Source organism: Prionailurus bengalensis, chromosome E2 (assembly GCF_016509475.1).
Source record: "Prionailurus bengalensis isolate Pbe53 chromosome E2, Fcat_Pben_1.1_paternal_pri, whole genome shotgun sequence".
Classification (NCBI taxonomy): Eukaryota; Metazoa; Chordata; class Mammalia; order Carnivora; family Felidae; genus Prionailurus; species Prionailurus bengalensis.
The window spans coordinates 3499277-3518328 of NC_057352.1; the positions used below are offsets into that span (position 1 = coordinate 3499277).

The 19052-nt window shown below is 62.3% G+C and overlaps 1 protein-coding gene across 6 annotated transcripts; it reads right to left on the reverse strand.

The window, feature by feature from the left end:
* Window positions 1–1329: 1329 nt before the first annotated feature.
* EPS8L1 (EPS8 like 1) lies at window positions 1330–12520 on the reverse strand. Of its 6 annotated transcripts, none has more exons than XM_043598319.1 (20): window positions 12423–12520; window positions 11145–11246; window positions 9932–9972; window positions 9419–9477; window positions 8682–8843; window positions 8247–8396; window positions 7575–7657; window positions 6934–7195; window positions 6544–6670; window positions 6271–6359; window positions 6089–6163; window positions 5837–5985; window positions 5127–5268; window positions 4992–5020; window positions 3040–3166; window positions 2831–2944; window positions 2567–2666; window positions 2213–2387; window positions 1725–1857; window positions 1330–1643 (listed from the first exon to the last, which is right to left on the reverse strand). In XM_043598319.1, exons 2-20 carry the CDS (start codon window positions 11159–11161, stop codon window positions 1557–1559), a joined length of 2121 nt encoding a protein of 706 aa, XP_043454254.1. In that variant the 5' UTR covers window positions 11162–11246; window positions 12423–12520; the 3' UTR covers window positions 1330–1556. The 6 variants fall into 6 exon arrangements, with proteins under 6 accessions (XP_043454254.1, XP_043454257.1, XP_043454252.1 ...); XM_043598322.1 differs by having other exon boundaries at window positions 11145–11201; window positions 12423–12485; XM_043598317.1 differs by lacking the exon at window positions 12423–12520 and adding an exon at window positions 12290–12408.
* Window positions 12521–19052: the final 6532 nt, after the last annotated feature.

Below are 19052 nucleotides of genomic sequence, written 5' to 3' on the forward strand. Positions count from 1 at the left end.
TGCTGGCATAAGTGCTGGAAGGGAGGGTGGTTAGAGCTGGTGAGCCACAGTGAGATTGTGGGAGTGGCGGAGGCGACGGCAGCCTGCACGTCCTGACAGGTTGGCTGGTGTTGGGATAGGGCTCAGGCCTGCCTCGCTCCTGACGAGGGGTTGTGTGGCCCTGGCGGGCAGGCCGTGGGTGCCGTGGGAATGTGGGGCACGCAGGTTGGGGATGCCACTCGCGTCTCCGGTTTCTGTCAGAAACCAGGGCTGGGAGAGGAGGCAGGAGGTTAGAGGACATTTACACACCCAGTGGGGCCGAGGGGGTCAGGGTGGGAAGCACATAGAAGCCTGGAGGCAGGCAGAGGGGAGCTGGGAGTGTGACCAGCCCCAGGCCCGCAGCTGCCGAGCTGGAGCCTGGATCTGGGGGAGGCAGGAGAGGGGTGAGGCATGAGGCGGGCAAAGTGGGGCCAGGGTCGGAGCTCCTGCCTGCCCCCACTGTGTCTGGTCTCATCTGATTTTGGAAGGCAGAGTGTGGCTGAGGAAGCCACTCAGCTCCAGGGGTAGAGGTGGGCATTCTGGGGCCACAGGAGGAAAGGGACTTGTTCCTAAAGCTTGGGGGACAACCAGTCTGAATGCGGGTGGGATGAAAGAAAACCAGTCCCGAACCAGCCTTGCTCACTGTCTGGACGTGAGGAAGTTACTGCCGGTCAGAGGGAACAAGGGGACAGCCTCCGTTGAGGATGTCCTCTCCCAGGAGAAGGGTGACCAGGAGGCCTGTGGCATATTCAGGAGGCAGCCACTTTGTGGCTGGGTCCCTGGCACTTAGTGGGGGACAAAGTGACATGGATGCCGGGGATGGGGCAGGCTTCCCTGAAGTGGGTATTGGAGCTGGGCCAGGAAAGCTGTTCACCAAGCGGAAGATCCCTTCCAGCCCGCAGAAAGCAAGCGCAGGACCCCGGTGTTTGAGGGAGCTTGGGGGCATTTGGAGGAGGGCATGGGGGGATGAGGAGAGTGGGTAGGGATCAAACCTCAGATGCTCGGCTCTAGGGCTAAGAGGGCCGTGGGGAGTCAGGAAAGGAGTTTGAGCAAGGGAAGCCTGGGATGTTGGCCGTTCAGAAGGTCCCTCTGGAGTGACCTAGAGGACAGACTGGTGGCTGAGAGGTGAGGAGAAAGCATGTCGGGTGGGGACGTGAGTGGGGGGTGGGAAGGGAGGAGAGGGATTCAGAGAAAGAAACCAGAAAAGGTGGGGACCTGCAGATTCCTTGTCCTCCTGAGGCTGCAGCGGGGGTGAGAGAGGCTCTTGGACCCCTCGTGGCCCGGTAGAGAAGGGACAGCAGTTTGAAAATGTCTGCTACAAGGAGGCTGTTTATAGACTGGGCAGCATATCCCAATGCGCGGGGACCCCGAGTATGGCCCTTCCCTCCCACTCACGGCCAGTCCGCTCACTCAGGAGGCTCCACCGGAACAGGTCTGGGGCCTTCGGGAGGGGTCTACTTCCATGGGTGGCAGCAGTCTGCAGAGTCCGTTCTGCCACGGGGCTTCCTCGAAAAACTGAGCAGGGGAGCCGGGAAGGGTCAGATAACCTCAGTTTCCATGTCGCCTTCCACCTTCTTCTTTTGCTTCTCCATCACCGCCTCCAACTCTGACACTTTCTCTTTGTCCTGGAGGGCGGGGTGGAAATCAGACACCTGGTCTCCGAGCCCTGGGTGCCCTCCCCGGTCGGCCCGGGAGCGTCCGCTCACCTCCAGCAGCGCACGCTGCACGGTGACCTGGCTGTACACGCGCGCCCCCTCCTCCGGGCTCACGGCTCGCAGCTCCTCCTTCTGCAGTGAGAAAAGCTGCGCGCCGGTCAGCACGCCCAGCGCGTCCACGGTCCTGGGCGAGCGGAGGGAGAGCGGTCAGGCCCGCCAGCCAATCACAGCGCCAAGCCCTTCAGCCCCGCCAATCACGTCACTTCTGTCCCGCCGTTTGTCCAATCGGAACAGCATTCTTGCTCTGAGCTGAAGGCTCCCGCCCCCCAGTCACAGTGCGCTGTGGGAGGGGGCGGGGCGCGCGTGCCCAGCTTTCCCGCGGAGGCGGGGTCTCCGGGCGCGCCTAATCCAAGCCCGCAGTAACGTGCCAGTCACACTGCCGTTCACTGCCACCAGAGCGACCCTCGCTTTAGGCCACTCCCAAGACTCCCCCTCTTGCGACCACGCCTCCGGCTCCCCGGCCGACCCCAGTCACTCACCCAGCACTAAATCCCTTGGCCTGCAGCCAGGCGCGGACCTCCGAGGCGTCCGAGTGCGGGCTGAGCTGCGGCTCCGGGACGCGGGGACCCGGGGCTGCGCGGCTGGGGCCTGAGCGGCCCTGGGCCAAGCGCGCCTGCAGCTCTTCGTTGACACACAGCATCTGGGAGAATTTCTCTGCAGGCGGGGAAACCGGGAGAGACGGCGGACTCAGGACGAAGGGTCCTGGGGCCAGAAGGGAGACCTCCAGCGTCCTCATGATGGGCTCGAAGTCCATTTGGTCTTTCCGAACCTTGGTTCCCCTGACTGGAAAGCGAGGACAAGGACGGCTCCCCGAAGGTGCCTGCACCACTCACCCTTCTCTAGGGGGTCCAAGTTGAGGCTATCACAGCTGTCCCAGGTGGGGCGAGAGGAGGCAGGAGCCCGGGCCCGTGGGGGAGGAGGAGTGCTATTCTCCTGGAGAGGGAGCCAGAGGAGCACTGGGATCAAAGACAGGACCTAGTCCCAGCTCCTCCGCCTTTTGGAGGTAAATTTCTGCATCCCCCCACCCCCACCTCCAGCTACTTCCTCTGTCAGTGCCCTTGACACCTGATCGTCCCCAAAAATCTGCCCAGACTCACCAGGCTGCGGCTTGCCCGAGGCCCCGGGTGGGGTGTCAGGATATTATACGGTACATATCCCTCCTGCCCTCGCTGGTCCCGAACCTTCCACCACTTACGCTGGTCATCCAGGACCTGAGGGGGGTAGGAGAGGATGGTTCACAGCCTGTGTCTGCAGCTACAGCTGGGCCCCCTGCCGTCCCTTGGCCCCACCCCCCCACCCCTCTAACCTCCAACACATCCCGCTGCTGGACAGAGAGCTCACTGCTGTTGCGGGCCTGGAAGTCATAGTTACATAGGACCCACTTTCCCTCAGGCTCCAGCTGGGACTCAGCCTCTGGCTCAGGGTCTTGGTGACTGTGGAGAACAACACAGGTTGGGGATAAGGAGGCAGCCAGTCTCCCTGCTCTGGGCAGTAGGGGGTTGGTGTGAGCTGGGGTTAGAGCCAAGCAGAGGTCAACGCAGGGGGCCAGGTTAATACTGTTAATAGAGATTTGAAATCGGAGTAACAACTTGAATGCAGTTCGCTCCTTATGTGCCCGGCCACCGTGCTGCCGCACAAACTACAGGCAGTGATGTCACCTCCCTTTTACAGATGAGGACATCTAAGGCTCAGGGGGAGAAAATCACTTGCCCCAGATCACACAGCTAGAGCCAGCTGTTCACTAAGCACCTATACGTAATGGGCTCATGCTTCGGGTAGCCCATAGTTAGGATACAAACAGTGGTTATATAGCACTGACTAGGTGCCAGCCTCTGCTCAGTCTCTTACATAGATTGGCTAATCTGATTTTTAACACAGCCCTCGGTGTAACCACGAATTTGGAACCCCTCTCCCCCACTGCAGACCCTGTCGTCAGCTATTTTACAGGTGAGGAAGTCGGGGAACAGGGACACGAGGTGGCACGATGAGGTAAAGGTCACAGAGCAAGAAAGAGGCGCTGCCACCCTGGCCCCGCAGTCCATGCCCCGAGTAATTCTGGTCTCCTGGGCACGCAGCTGGATATGAACCCGAGCTCTACCAGGGCCTTGAGCTCTTAACTGCTAGCCTGTATAACCTCACAGACTTCTCTCTCTTCCAGGAAGGGATTATTCTTCTCGTTCTCCCTGCAGAGAAGGGAGGCTCAGAGAAGGGAAGGTGAAAGCTGGGGGCGTCAAGCCCAAAGAGTCAGAAGCAGGGGGGAGTTCTGCAAGACCAGGCAGCCGGGGTGGCAGGGAGCAAGATTTGGGCTCCGATGCCCCAGGAAGAAGGACCTCAGCCCGGATCAGGCCTACCTGTGCAAAGGAGAGGGGGGGTCTTCAGGGCCGCGGCGCCCCCTGTGTGGGGCTGGCAGCTCCCAGCACGCTGTCCCTGCTGAGACCCTCTGCCGGGGCCCTCACCCAGACCCCCCTTCTGCTCCTGCAGCTTTGCCGTCTTCTTATCCCATGAAGCTTCCTCACATCTGCCCCCCGACTTGCGCGAGGACCCTGGAGTCCTGGGTCATCTATGCCCCTTATGCCCCAGGACCCTAGAGTCTGTGCCCCCATTGCTTTTTGGAATCATGAACTCAGCCCCCCCCCCCCGATATTTCCTCCCCCAGAAACTCAGGAGTCCAGGTCTCAAACTTCAATTTCCCCAACTTTTTAACCCTTAAAGGCTCTCAGTATAACACTTCCAGCAGGAAACGAGACAAGGGCTTTAGAGCCTTGGGAGAGTGAGGGTCCAGCTTCCGTCTTCACCTCTTTCAGGGGCCTGGAAATACTACCACTTCCCAACTTTCCCAGAAACGTGCCCCGTGACCCTTGAAGGCCCAGGGCTTGGCTGGGTCTCCAAGGCCCCAAGCACCAAAGTCGGGCTCTTCTGCCAACCCCAAAGGCCCAATTCCCCAGTCTCTGCCTCCAACACCTGGGGCTCTATCCTCTTAGGGACCCAGACAGGGAGCTCCCCAGGCCCTGGGAAGTTACTGCCTTCTCACAGCCTCTCAGACTTTACCCACTCCCAACCCCCTCCTCCCTCCAGCCCTGGGATCTGCGCCCCCTCCCTCCCAGCCCGGGCCCCTCTCCCTCCTCACCACCTCACCCACCTGTGATGAGCCGGAAAGACAGAAGGAAAGACGGAAAAAAGGAACGGAGTCAGTGCCAGGAGCCCCCAGGGTGCACCCCTCCTCGACCCCACCTGTCCCACCTTGGGGGCGGCACTCACCCATTGACAGCGACCTGGGGGGCACTTTGCTGCAGGGGAGAGGAGAGCAGTAGCTCAGGTAGGGCCAGACTGCCCGGTCCCGGCCCCGCTGTGTCACCTGGGCAGGGGAGGCGGGGGTGGGTGTCCGGTGCTCACCTGCCGGCGCCGCCGCTCGTGCTGCTGCTGTTTCTCGACTGGGTCCCCCCAGGCGCGGCCCTGCGGGTCAGTGGCCGGGGGCTCCCAGCCGCTGGAGAACTCAGGGCTGTACGGGGATCCTTCCTCTGGGGGCAGCTCCAGCCTGTGGCCGAGGGGCTCGGGGCTCAGGGCTCCTGGGGTAGCCTCCAGCCCTATTAACCTCAGTAAGGTTTCCCCCTCCTGTCGGCCTGGCTCTATCCTACCTGGCCCCCCTTTGCCCAGCCCCGCCCCCGCCCCAAGCCTCTCCCCGGCATCGAAGTCCCGCCCCTGCACCTAAGCCCTGCCCAAGCCCCGCCCCCGGCATCCACTGTATCTGCAAACACACGGATTCCACTCTAACGCTGCGCCCAGCCTCTGAATCTTCCTTCTGATTCTAAGCACATCCCGCCTCTTTTCCCCCAAGTCTCCTCCGGCTCTGCTCTTACCGCCTTCCCCAACCTACAGGCTAGTCCTTCCCGAAGCCGTAGCCCTCCGGTACAACCCACCCCACTCCTCCAATCCCGGTCTTTTGGTCAGTTTTAGGCCTCTCCTTCACAGGAGTTTCTGGCCTTTCCTCCAGCCGGGTCCCGGCATAGGTCCTGGGTTCATTCAATTGCTTTGGTCAACCTCTAGCTAAGCCCAGCAACTACCCTTCCCTGCCGGCCCCGCCCCTCCGTCGCGGCGCCCCTCACCCCGGGCGGGTCCACGCGTCCCCCAGAGAGGTCCAGAGCGCATTTTCCCGTGGGGTGAGGTTGTCCCGCAGCAGCGCCACCGCCTCGGACGTCAGGTGCGGCCGCCGCACTCCACTTGCGAATTGGGGGCCTCCCGATGTGTCCACAATCTGCCGGGGGTGCAGGAGTGAGCACGCCATCACCTCCCCCCCTCCGGAAGTGGAACCCCGATTCCTCCTGCCACAGGGGGTACCTAAGGATGGGGTGCCTCACCAACTGCAGGGGTCCGAACAGGAAGTGCAGCAGCTCAGGGGACGAGGGGTTGGCGATGTTGCCACGCAGCCGGGCCTGAGGGACGGGGCAGGTGCCGGGTTCAGAGCTCGGACGTGGCAGGCTCGCCGTGCCCCTGGCCCCCCCCCCCCGCCCCCGCTGGCCCAGGCTGGACCCGTTCTCACCAGCAGGCTGAAGGCGTACTTGATTTTCTGAAGCACGTCCGTGTACTCGGCCTCGGAGGGCGGCTTGGCCCGCAGCGTCAGGAGACCCTCTGCAGGGGGGTGGGGGGAGGCAGGGGCCCAGTGGGATCCCCGGTGATGGGGCATCAAACCTGGGCGGGGGGTAGGGACAGGGGACAGGGGACAGGGGACAGGGGGCAGGGGGAGGCCGTAGGGAGAGGGACGGTATTTCGGATGGACTGGATGCTCCGGATCCCACTAGGGGGCGCCCCTCACCCCCAGGCGCCCGGCGCCGGGTCCTGCGGCCGCGCTCCCTGTGTTCCAGCACCCGGGCCGCCTCCGCAGACTTCTGCAGCTTCGACACGAAACTCTCCACGTCGTCGAACACGTGGTTCAGGATGTCCTGGGGGACAGAACAGGGGACGCGTGGGACTCGGGGATGCGGAGTCCAGGCCCCTCATCACCCCAGGCAAAGCCCTTACTTAGGCCGAGCGCCCTGACATCCTCCCAGGCCAGGCCGAGCCCTGGGATGCCTGTCCCTGTCCCCCTAGATCGGTCACCGCCGGCCCCGGCCACACCCCCAGAAGTCTGACACCACCCCCCTCCCGGGAGGCGGGACACATCCACAGCCGGTCCGCCCCCACGCCCTAGCCCTGCCCCACGCACCACTTCCCGCTCCGCCTGCAGACTGGCCAGGTCTGGGCCGCGGGGCCCCAGGTCAGGGGAGGCCGGGGCAGCGCTGCCTGAGGTCCCCGCCAGGCCAGGCCGCGGCCTCAGCGACTCTTCCGCCTCCGGGATGGGCTCCGCCTGGGGTCGCCCCCGGCCCGCCTCTACCGTGCTGATGACCGCGCGGATTGACGGGCGGCGCTGCGGGGGAGGGGTCTCGGCGGCCGGCGAGGGGCGGCGCTGCAGCTCCTCTTGCGTAGCCCTGCGGAGGGACGAGGGGAAAGAGCCTGGGTCCACCCGGGGCCAGGGCGGGGGAGACAGCGGGGCTCAGAACCGAGTCCAACCTAGGCTGCAGGTGGCGCGGAGAAATTGGAGACAAGGAGAGGGGCGAGCACCTGTGCAGAGGGAAACTGAGGCCTGAGGGAGGAGAAACGGAGGACCAGCACTAGGAAAAGTACTCTTGGAGAGGGGGTACACGTGTCTGCGGGGGGTTGGCAAGACCCGAACCACGCTCTGTTCGACAGGCTTCCAAACTCGTTCTCTTGTGGGCGAGCGGTGGCAGCCCATTTGTCGGATGCCGAGACTGAGACCCCACCCGTCCTCGCTTCTCCCCTCGCTCCCCGCCCAGCCCTCTTTCTTACCTGAGCGCCGCGGGCCTGCACTCCCCGCGGCCTGACCGGTAGTCGTGTAGAGCCCCCTGGATGTCCTCTCGGATGAGCTCCGCCTGCCAATCATGCTGTCAGGTCAGGCCAGGCCTTCACCCCACCTACCCCTCGTCCCAGCCGCGGTCCGGTTCAGTCGATTCCTTGGCTGGGTGCCGGAGTCCCTCCACGTCGGCGCCCACACGCGGTGCCCGCGCCCACACGCGGTGCCCACGCCCACACGCGGTGCCCACGCCCGCCCGCGCTCTGCTACTTCTTCCCCTGCCCTAAACCACGTCCCCAATCCCGGAGCCGGGGTGCTGGGGTTTCCTGCCCCTAGGCCATACTCGCCCCGAGTTCTGGCTGCTCCCATCCACCCTCCCCCAGGTGCTGTCAGGTTCCCTCCCTGCCCTTAGTTTCAGTCTCCATTCTACTTCGTCCCGGTCCCACCTGCCCTCAAACCCCCCATCCCTTCCAGCGCCTCTCTCCAGGCCACGCCCCCTCCACTGGCCCAGGCCACGCCCCCTCCACTGACCCAGGCCCGCCCCGCACAGAGGCCCCGCCCCATCACCACCTCAGCTTTGGATTCCTCCCACTTCCGGCTCCGCCCCCTGGCGTCCGCAGGGTCCCAGCCCTGCGTTGAGGTGGCTCCCCGGACCCCGGCCCGCTCACCCCGAGACGCAAGCCCTGGAAGAAGTGCACGTCGGGCTGCGTGCGCTCAGGCTCCTGGCACACCAGCAGCAGCAGCGAGCGACTCCGGCCAGGCAGCGTCACCACGTCGCAGCGCACGATGGCACCCAGCGGGTACGACTCCAGCTCCTCCTGCGGGGCGGGACAGCGGGTAAACGGAGGCTCGGATCCGAGGATCCCAAATGGTGACAGCAGTGCCAGCTGGGACCCCAGCACGGCCCAGGCGACCCTGCGGGGCTGCAGTATCACAGCTCTGATTTAACAGAGGAGGCCAGTGACGCTCCAAAAACGAAGGGCAGAGTGCTCTTGCCAAAGTTCCCAGAGGAAGGACGCATGGGGGCCAAGAGTCACACTCGGACGTCCCTAGAGTCAAGCTCTCCATGCCTCTGCCCCTTCCACCCACGTGTCCCCTGACACCTTGGACATGGGGTCAAGCAGCGTGACACGGTCCGGAGACACGCGCAGCAGCATCTCTTGGGCCCAGACGCGGCCTTGGTTGTCCATGACCGCCAGCCTCCGCGAGGCATCCTCCACGGTGTGCACGCCATCCTCCTCGCCCAGGCAGAACGTCACCAGGTGCTGGCAGGGGTGCGGAGAAAGCAGGGAGTCCCAGGAGGGCCCCAGGAGGGTGCCAGGTGGGCTCAGAATCTCCTGCCCCCGCCTTCCAGCCTGACAGTAACCACACCTCCTCCAGAAAGCGTCCTGTCACCGGCTCCACCTATGGGACCCTTTGTTTTGTTTTCATCAGAGCGACTGGCGCCTGCGTGTGTCTTGCCAGCGAGACTGGAGACTTCTTGAAGGCAGGGATTGGATCTAGTCCCTTCTAAGCACCCCTGCCTCCAAGAGAGCACCTGGCACACTTTGGCCCCTACGCACACAGGTTGATGTAGCATTTGTCCCTGGGGCCTGCCTGTCCGGCCTAACAGTCGGTCTGGAGGAGGACCTTGGCAGATTCAAGTGGAATTGACTGCCTCTGCCGGATTCCCACCGCTGAGGGCAGGCGGGCAGAAGCAGCCCCGCCTTGCAGATGGGCCAACTGAGCTTGCAGCTTCTTGCTGTTGGAGGCCCGACCGCCTTCGACACCACCATCTTCCCAGGCCTGCCTGCCTTTCCTCCCCTAAGGCTCCCCGCGGCAATGCAGACCCCAGACTCACATTGACTGGATACTGGGAAACGTCTGCCAGAACCACAGTGGAATATCGCTTCCTCTGCTCTGTGGGGGAGAAGGAGGATAAACCCAGAAGCCCCAGCCCCTGGCCCCTCCTCCCTCAGACCCAGAAGACCCAGCCCCTCCTCCCTGGGAGGCAGGATCCTGACCCCCCAGCCCCTCCTCCCTCAGACCTGGGACTCCAGACCTCCAGCCCATCCTCCCTCAGACCCAGAAGACCCAGCCCCTCCTCTCCAGGAGGCAGGGATCCTGACCCCCCGCCCCTCCTCCCTCGCATGGATCCTGACTCCCCAGCCCCTCCTTCCTCAGACCTGGGACTCCAGACCTCCAGCCCCTCCTCTCTCAGACCAAGGGATCCTGATTCCACACCCACCTCCTCCCTCAGACCCCGCAGTACGGACCCCAGCCCCCTCCCCGCTCCGGCCCAGGAGTCCAGAGCCCCAGCCCCTCCTCCCTCAGACCCAGTTTCAGCCTGGGGTTTTCTGGCTCCCAAACTCACCATAGATAGACTTGGCACTTGGTTTGGGGGCAGCTTCTGGGCTGGTTCGGGAGAAAAGTGTGAGAGGGGCCGTGCGAATTGGGAGCAGATCATGGGGGTTTTGAATGCCAAGCAGAGCGGGAAAGACTTCATTGTGAGAGCAATGGGGAACCAAGGAGGGGCAGGGGAGGGCAGGGCCAGAGCTCGGTTTCAGGCGGGTAAGGCCGGGAGTGGTGCTGGGAGGTGGTGGAGAGTGTGGTCTTCGCCGTCACGCAGACCTGGCTTTGAACGCCCTGTCAACTACCGCCTTGCCACAGGACCCTGGGTGGGAGACTTCATCTCTCCTGCCTCGGTGTCCCTTTCTGAGATAGGAGTGAGTCCGTCTATAGCCTCCGTCTGGTAGAGCTGTGGGTGGATTTGCTCAGAGTCGAGGGCCCTCACGGCCTCAGTGACGGTTACTTTTCACGATGCAAAGGGCAGCCCACAGTAGTTGCTCAATAAATGGGCGTTTTTACAATAGCATTAGTATTTGCGGTAGACAGACTTATGTTCTCCGTCCCCCTGGGCCAGGCTCTTCCCAGCCTGATCCTTCTGTCTCCTGCCCCTGACCTCCTCCTCCTAGGTCACCTTCTCCAAGAAGAAGTGCACAGAAGTAACGGAAACTCAGGGCTCAGCAGGAACGAGGAACACTTTCAAGTCAAAGCTCTGCTCCTCATCCTGTTCTGTTGGTCAGATCGCCCCACAATTTGATTACCTCTGTGCTGGAGAGCTCACTACCGCCCATCTCCCATGCCGCTATTCCCATGGGTCTCCCTTTGTTGTTTTCCCTGCTCACTCCAGGAGACTTGAGCCTTCGTTATAAGCAGCCCGGATTTTTTCGGCAAAAGGTCAATATTTAATAACAAGATAACGGCAACAGCAGTTGCCATGAGCTGAGAACCTACTCTTGGTCAGATGATCTGCTAAGTCCCGTTACCTTCATTTTCCTGTCAAGCCCTCAAAATTGTCCCTGTTTCACAGAGGAGGAACGGAGCCTCCAAGAGGTGAGGCCCTTGGGCCGGGGTCACACCTCCTGAGTGTTGGCAGCTGGATTTGAACCCGGGCGTGTCTGCTCTGGGCCAGTGGCTGTAACTATAGGCCGAGCAGGGAAGGGGGCCGTCCAGGCCTGGGCTGCTGTCCATGCTACCTGGGGGCGTGGGTAAGAAGGTGGCCAGAAGGGGCTGGGGACACTTACCCTGTGGTGGTGCTCATGGTATGGAGAATAGGGGGGCTCCTGCCACCTGGAGGTGCCCTGGGAGCCAGCAAAGAAGTGAGGGCCTGACCTGGCCTGCAGTACCTAGGATTTTGGCCCAACCACCTCCTTCAGACCCAGGGGTCCAGGCTCCCAGTGGCCTTCTCCCTCAGACCCAGGGAGAAGTCCTGCCCCCAGCCCCTCCTCCCTCAGACCCAGGAGTCCTGGCCCCCAGTCCCCTCCTCCCTCAGACCCAGAGGTCCAGACCCCCAGTCCCCTCCTCCCTCATACCCAGAAGTCCTGCCCCCAGCCCCTCCTCCCTCAGACCCAGAGTCTGGGCCCCAGCCCCTCCTCCCTCAGACCAGGAGTCCAGACCCCCAGCCCCCTCCTCCCTCAGACCCAGAGGTCCAGACCCCCAGTCCCTCCTCCCTCAGACCCAGGAGTCCTGACCCCAGTCCCTCCTCCCTCAGACCCAGGTGTCCTGCCCCCAGCCCCCTCCTCCCTCAGCCCCAGGAGTCCAGACCCCCAGCCCCCTCCTCCCTCAGACCCAGAGGTCCAGACCCCCAGTCCCTCCTCCCTCAGACCCAGGAGTCCTGACCCCAGTCCCTCCTCCCTCAGACCCAGGTGTCCTGGCTCCAGCCCCCTCCTCCCTCAGACCCAGGAGTCCAGACCCCCAGCCCCCTCCTCCCTCAGACCCAGGAGTCCTGCCCCCACCCCCCTCCTCCCTCAGACCCAGAGGTCCAGACCCCCAGACCCTCCTCCCTCACACCTAGTACCCTGCCCCCCCAAATCTGTCAGGGATCCATGTGTTCGGCTCCCTAATCTATGTGTACCCCATTTTCCTTCCTCTCTCCAGCGATCCTGTCTCCCAGCCTGATCTCCTTAGGGGCCCAGGGGTTCGGGCTTAGAGCTTCTCGACTGTAAGGACCAAAGGATTTTGATTCCAAGTCTCCTCCTAGAGCCAGACCCGTTCATGTGTTTCCTCAGCCACTATGACCTCGGGCTACGGGGCCGGTCCCTTACCTCGTCAGGACTGAAGGGCTTCGTGGTGTCTGGACCCGGGAGTCCTGGCCCCCTGCTCCTGCCCCCCCCCCCCCAGACGCAGGAGTCCCCACCTCCAGCCCCTCCCGGCTAGGCCCCCTCCTCACCTGCCGGGCAGGCTCTGCCAGGCAGTGGCTGCGACGAGGGGCCCAGCTGGCTCTCTGCTCTCCTCTGGGTTCCCAACGGCCCGTCCTTCCTGCTCCCGCCGGCCACCCCGCCTCCGCATACCTGAGCACTCACCTGGCACACACCTGGGCGGGGCTGGCGGAGGGACCCGGGCTGGGGTGGGGGGGACAGGACCGGCCTCCGGGGAGCCAGGACCCGGGACCGGCTCTGTCATAACAACCCTAGAACAGGGACAACAACAGTCATCTGATGTCACACCCGTTCACACGTCAGAACCTCAGAACCGAGGGCTCTGCCTCCAATACCCTTTCCGATTCTCCTGCCGCCTGTGGGAGGGCAGAGCTCTGATTTCACCTGCTGGCGGTTCAGAGAGGGGCGGTCAGAGTGGAAGGGCTGGGATTCGAACCCGGGGCCGGGGTCTGTGCCTGCCCTGGGCCCACCTCCTGTTCAGGGTTCCTGCCTCCGCGGAGCCCTGGGCCCCCACCCCTCCCTTGGCCTCTTCCCCGAGAAACTCCCCCCAATAACCCCCTCTGGTGAGACTCAAACCCACTCGGCGCCCGGCCCAGCCCCAAATACTTCACTGACGTTAACAAGCTCCTGAGGCTTGAAATCTCCCTTAGAGAACTTCCCCTGTGCCATGGGCCTTGCTACCCAAGCCATACCTGTCGTTTCTCCCCCAAACCCAGTGAGGTGAGGGCCGGGGGTCTCTGCCTCACAGAGGAGGAAACTGAGGACACCGAGGGTGAAGAGACTCACCCCAGGTCACACTTGCAGGGAGAGGACGGGAGCAGCAAACGCCAAAGCTGGGAGAGCAGGAGGAGGGGCGGGCAAGCCCCCTTTTAGCCTTGCCCATTATCAGTGTGACCTTCACCTGGTCCCTGCCAATGTCCTGCACCTGCACCTGCAGCGGCCTCCCGACAGGCCCCTGCTCCCTTCCTCCCCTCGTCTAGTCTCCCTGCAGGGAGCCCCAGAAACCTAGGTCAGCTCACAGCACTCCCTGCTCTGCCCCCTTCAGGGGCTCCCCGTTTCTGGGATAAGAGCTGAGGTCTGCAAAGTCTTAACGAACATCCTTCAAACCTCCTCTCTCCCTCCATCACTCGGGTTCCGGGTTCCGGCACACTGGGCTCCCTGCTGCGCCTCGAGCCCTGAGAGCCAGTCCTGCCCCAGGGCCTTTGCGCTTGCTCTGCCCTCTGCCTGGAATGCCTCTTCCCTCAGATATCCTCCTGGCTTGTTCCCTCACCTCCTTCAGCTCTTTGCTTGAGTGTCACCTTCTCTGAGAAGCCTGGCCACCCTATTTAAAATTGTGGTCTCTCCCTGCTCCCTAAATTCTCTCCAGAGCGTTTATCACCTTGTAACACACTGTATTACCCGTTCATTTTATGTCCCCCCTGTTAGAATGTAAGCATCGTGAGGAATCCTGGCTGGGGGCCAGGACTCCTGGGTCTGAGGGAGGAGGTTCTAGGGGACTATGACTTCTGGGTCTGAGGGAAGAGGGGGTGGGAGTCTGGACTCCTGGGTCTGAGGGAGGAGGGGATTGGGGGCCAGGACACCCGGGTCTGAGGGAGGAGGGACTGGGGGTCTGGACTGCTGGGTCTGAGGGAGGAGGGGGCTGGGGCCAGGACACCTGGGTCTGAGGGAGGAGGGAGCTGGCGGCCAGGACTCCTTTCTTTATGCATTTTTTATTTTCCTATCTTTATGTATTTTTTATTTATTTTGAGAGAGAGAGAGAGAGCGAGAGAGAGAGAGAGAGAGAGAGAGCGAGCACAAGCCAGGAAGGAGCAGAGAGAGGGAGAAACAGAATCCCCCGCAGGCTCGTCAAGGTCAGCGCAGAGCCCTGCACGGGGATGGAACTCAGGAACTGTGAGATCCTGACCTGAGCCCAAGTTGGACATTTAACCGACTGAGCCCCCCAGTGACCGGAGGGCAGAGACTTCTGTACGTTCAGCCCCATGCTCCGTCTGCCGCACATTAGAACAGGGTCTAGCACACATTCAGTGCTGGAGTGATACTGGCTTTCGGTGCATTCGTGTGGACGATGCTTCACTGTTTCGTCCGGCCCGTGTTGACCCCACAGTCCACGCTGAGCGAGGCTGGAAACCACAGGAAGCACCCCTTTGTCCTGGGTTGGGGGAGGATGAAGGAATAGAGGGAAGGGGAGACAATCCTGCGGGGTGATGGCAAAGAGCCGGGGCGGGTGGGGGTTCGAGTTCTGACTTTGCCACGAAATAGAGTTGATAATACTTATTACTTCCTACGTGATGCGGGTGTGCTTAGGTCTTCTTCTGAGTACTGTGTGTGTGTGTGTGTGTGATCCCCACAACATCCTAGGAAACGGGTTCCATTATCTCCCGTCTACACCTGAGGAAGTGCGGACACACACCTTTAGGGAATTTGTCTACGGTCACACAGCAGGTACCTGGTGGGGACGGGCGGAACCCGGGCCCTACAATCTACACCCTGAATCCTCTGGTGCTAGCTTCCCTGCGCAGCCGCGTCGTGACTCTGCCCCTTGCTAGCTGTGGGACGCTAAGCAAATCCCTCAACCTCTCTGTGCCCCAGTCCGGCCAGCTGTAACATGGGGATCGCAACACTGGCGGCGTTAAGGGAGAGCCCTCTCAGCGCGCCCGGCCAAGAGAGATGCGAGGTTGGGTGTCAGTGGTGGCCTTTCTTCCCACGTGTGCTGGGAAGGGAGGCGGCTAAGAGGGTCAGGGCAGGCTTCCTGGAGGAGGAGGGGCAGGCAGAGCTGAACCTGAAGGGCGAGTTTGGCAGCCCGAGGTGGCCGGGAGGGTGAGGGAAGAGTGTTCCAGGCCTGAGAGGCGGAGGGGAGGGGAGGGTGTGCTCTGTGCGGCTCCCAAGGGTGCTGCAGGGGGAGGCAGGAGGGTCCCGTGCTTCTGTCTCCAGCTTCTGTCACTCCGGGTCCCTGTCACATCCATGCCACAGATACTTTCTGAGCTTGGTCCTCCCTGGGTTGGGGTCCACGGACAGGAGCAGGCCCCTTACCCTCTGCGAGGCAGGCGGGGCTGGGACTGGTGCCCACTAGCAGAGAACACAGAGGCTCAGAGTGGGGAGGCCACTAGCCCAAGGTCACAGTGGCCCTGGGCCATGTGACACAAACGCAGATCTAAGTCCAGGTCCTTTCTTCACGTGCAGGTGCAGGTAGAGAAGAGTGTCTTCACAGAGGCCTTGCCTGAGAGTCAGGGGCCAAGGCTGCAGGGTCTGAGGGAGGAGGGGCTGGGGGCCAGGACTCCTGGGTCTGAGGGAGGAGGTTCTAGGGGGACTATGACTTCGGGGTCTGAGGGAAGAGGGAGTGGGAGTCTGGACTCCTGGGTCTGAGGGAGGAGGGGACTGGGGGCCAGGACACCTGGGTCTGAGGGAGGAGGGACTGGGGGTCTGGACCCCTGGGTCTGAGGGAGGAGGGACTGGGGGTCTGGACCCCTGGGTCTGAGGGAGGAGGGGCTGGGGGTCTGGACCCCTGGGTCTGAGGGAGGAGGGACTGGGGGTCTGGACCCCTGGGTCTGAGGGAGGAGGGGCTGGGGGTCTGGACCCCTGGGTCTGAGGGAGGAGGGGCTGGGGGTCTGGACCCCTGGGTCTGAGGGAGGAGGGGCTGGGGGTCTGGACCCCTGGGTCTGAGGGAGGAGGGGCTGGGGGTCTGGACCCCTGGGTCTGAGGGAGGAGGGACTGGGGGTCTGGACCCCTGGGTCTGAGGGAGGAGGGGCTGGGGGTCTGGACCCCTGGGTCTGAGGGAGGAGGGACTGGGGGTCTGGACCCCTGGGTCTGAGGGAGGAGGGACTGGGGGTCTGGACCCCTGGGTCTGAGGGAGGAGGGGGCTGGGGGTCTGGACTCCTGGGTCTGAGGGAGGAGGGGGCTGGGGGTCTGGGCTCCTGGGTCTGAGGGAGGAGGCGGCTGGGGGCCTGGGCTCCTGGGTCTGAGGGAGGAGGGGGCTGGGGGTCTGGACCCCTGGGTCTGAGGGAGGAGGGGCTGGGGGTCTGGACCCCTGGGTCTGAGGGAGGAGGGACTGGGGGTCTGGACCCCTGGGTCTGAGGGAGGAGGGGCTGGGGGTCTGGACCCCTGGGTCTGAGGGAGGAGGGACTGGGGGTCTGGACTCCTTGGTCTGAGGGAGGAGGGACTGGGGGTCTGGACTGCTGGGTTTGATGGAGGATGGGGGCTGGGGGTCTGGATTCCTGGTCTGAGGGAGGAGGGGCTGGGGTCTGAGGGAGGAGGGCAGGGCTCAGCACAGGTGCCCCAGTCCCTGCCTCCAGGTGCTCTGAGGTCTGGAGCAGCAGGTGAGAAGTTGAGACCGAAACCAGAGCCTCCACCCTAGTTCTGGGTCCAGCGCCTCCTTCCTCCTTCTCCGGCCGCAAAGGAGGCCCCTCCCTCTCTTCAAACCAGAGCAAGTGACTTCCAAATACCAGTGGAGGCTCCCACCCCTGCGCAGTCTGACTCAGTAAGCCCTGGGCGGAGGCAGTGAACCCTGGAGACTCACCAAGGAAACCAGTCACTAGGAACCCGTTCCAAACCCTCGCCCGTCCCCAGGGTCAGCGCCTTTTGTGAAGTGAGCTGCAAAGACTATGTGGGTCAGAGTTTGCTGGTGTCCCCAAACCGGGGTAGCTCCGTCACTGGGGACTGGATTGATTCTCTGGGTTGTGGGGGCGGGGGGGCCCAGGCACCACACAGAATTCCCCACTGGGGCTTGATCAGCTAAGCTCCCCCAGCGTCATATCTAAAAGCACCCCATCTGTCTCCTCAACCTCTCCTCCTTACACACTTGCCCACCTCCACGCCCCAACTGTAGGGTTTGCGGATGAATTCCTAGGACAGAGCGTTCTTGGGGGGACAAAGTCACAGGAAATGTGAGGTGACAGCAGGTTTTTGGCAGCTATAAATAAGGTGGGAGCTGTATTTATTTACATATGTGTTAATTGACTTATTCGTTCGGTGAATGGTTCCTGAGACCCAATCTGTGCCCCACTCTCCGCCCTGAAGAGGAGAGTCTAATTGGGGGATGAGACTGTGCTGTCACGTGCACTAGTGAAGGTGGCACAGGGCTCTGCGTGTCCCCTGAGGGGGCCCTTATTTCAGCCTCATAGTGGATGTGTGAGCCAGTGAAAGAAGCCTTTCCTGGTTAACTGATGGCTGCACGGGGTTCTGAAGGATGAATAGGAGTTTTCCTAAGACAGTGCGGCAAGGGATGACATTCTCAGTGTTGACACTGGTAGACGCAATGTGCCAGAGTCACGGAGTAGCAAATACTTAAGGACCTACTTTGTGCCAAGAGAGTTCTGAGTGCTGGCCAGACAAAGCCCCTGCCCTTGTGTCAGTGGGCGTGGCGGGAGACAGGAGATAAACAGGGAGGCACACACGTGAACAGACTCTCAGATCGTGGGAAGTGCCGTGGAGGAAAGAAAACAAAGGTGAGGAGATGGAGTGACTTCGGGCAGGCAGGTGTGGTCACTTTATGGGTGGGGGGGGGCAGTCAGGGATGGCCTCCTGGAGGAAGAGGCAGCTGGGCTTTGACCTGAATTTCGAGAATGAGTCAGGAATGTGCAGAGGGAATACCCTGGGGAGGCTGGCGGGTCAGGTCTGTAGGGGGTGCGTCTGGCCAGAGCGTGTGACAGTGGAGTCCTGGTCATGGACGACCGTGACAGCAGCAAACGAGAGGGTGGCCAAACTCCACCACGGATGGGGTTGCCCCAAGCCCGGGTCTGGTTGGGGAGGTGACACCAACTCGGGGCTGCCCTAAGTGTGCAGAGCGAGGGGCTAGGTTTTTCCCTGCACATCCCCTGAGATGGGTCCACCCTGGTGTGGCACACAGGGTGGGTCTGAGAACCCGCCTGGGCCCCGCGGAGAAGGAGGGTGGGGGAGGGAGGCTGGTGGTGGGGCTGTTTATTCTTTGGGAAGGATGGAGGGCGGGTCAGTCTCCTGAAACGGTGGGGAGGAGGGGGGGGAGCTTGGCTCCCAGGCTGGCGGGAGGGGGCTTGGCCTGGGGGTGGGGGTGGGCAGCGACCAGGAAGGGACTCAGACAATTTGAGTTTAGATCCCGGGGTGGGGCAGGTGATTCGCAGTCTATTTGGGTTTCCTCCTGAAAAACAAGCGTTGAGTCCTAGTACCTGCCGTAAAGGCCAGTGGGGAGTGAGGTTTGAGGACAAAATGCTTAGAACAGGGCTCAAGGCTCAGCCTCCACGAAAAAGAGAGGAGCGATGAACCTATAGCTGAATGACCCAGGTGACACGCGGGAACCAGGAACAGCTCGGCAGCTGGCTCTACATTCCAGTGCCTGTTCTGACATCCAAAGCAACCAACAGCCTCAGCGCCCCCCCCCCCCCTCGCTCGGAGCCCCCAGTGACCGCTCGTGTATCAGAGACATTCATTCATTCCTCCAACAAATGTTTATCAAGCATCTACACCAGGAGCCATTCTAGGGACCAGGGAACTCAACAGCCCCAAACCTGCCTTGTGGAGTTTATATTCTGGTGGAAAACAAAATAAAAAGTCACCGGTTTAGAATGTCAGTGGTGATAGTACCGTGAAGGAAAATAAGGCAGGGAAGGGGGCCGGGGAGGGCCCAGGAGGTGCTCTGGGGATACTACTGAAAAGTCATAGTGTGGTTGGGGAAGGCCTCGCTGAGGTCCTCACTCAAGGGAGGGAGTGAGGTGTGGAGATGCCAGGGGAAGGGTTTCCAGGCAGGGGCAACAGCCAGTGCAAAGGTCCTGAGGCAGGGGCTTGTCTGGTGTGCATCAGCAAGGT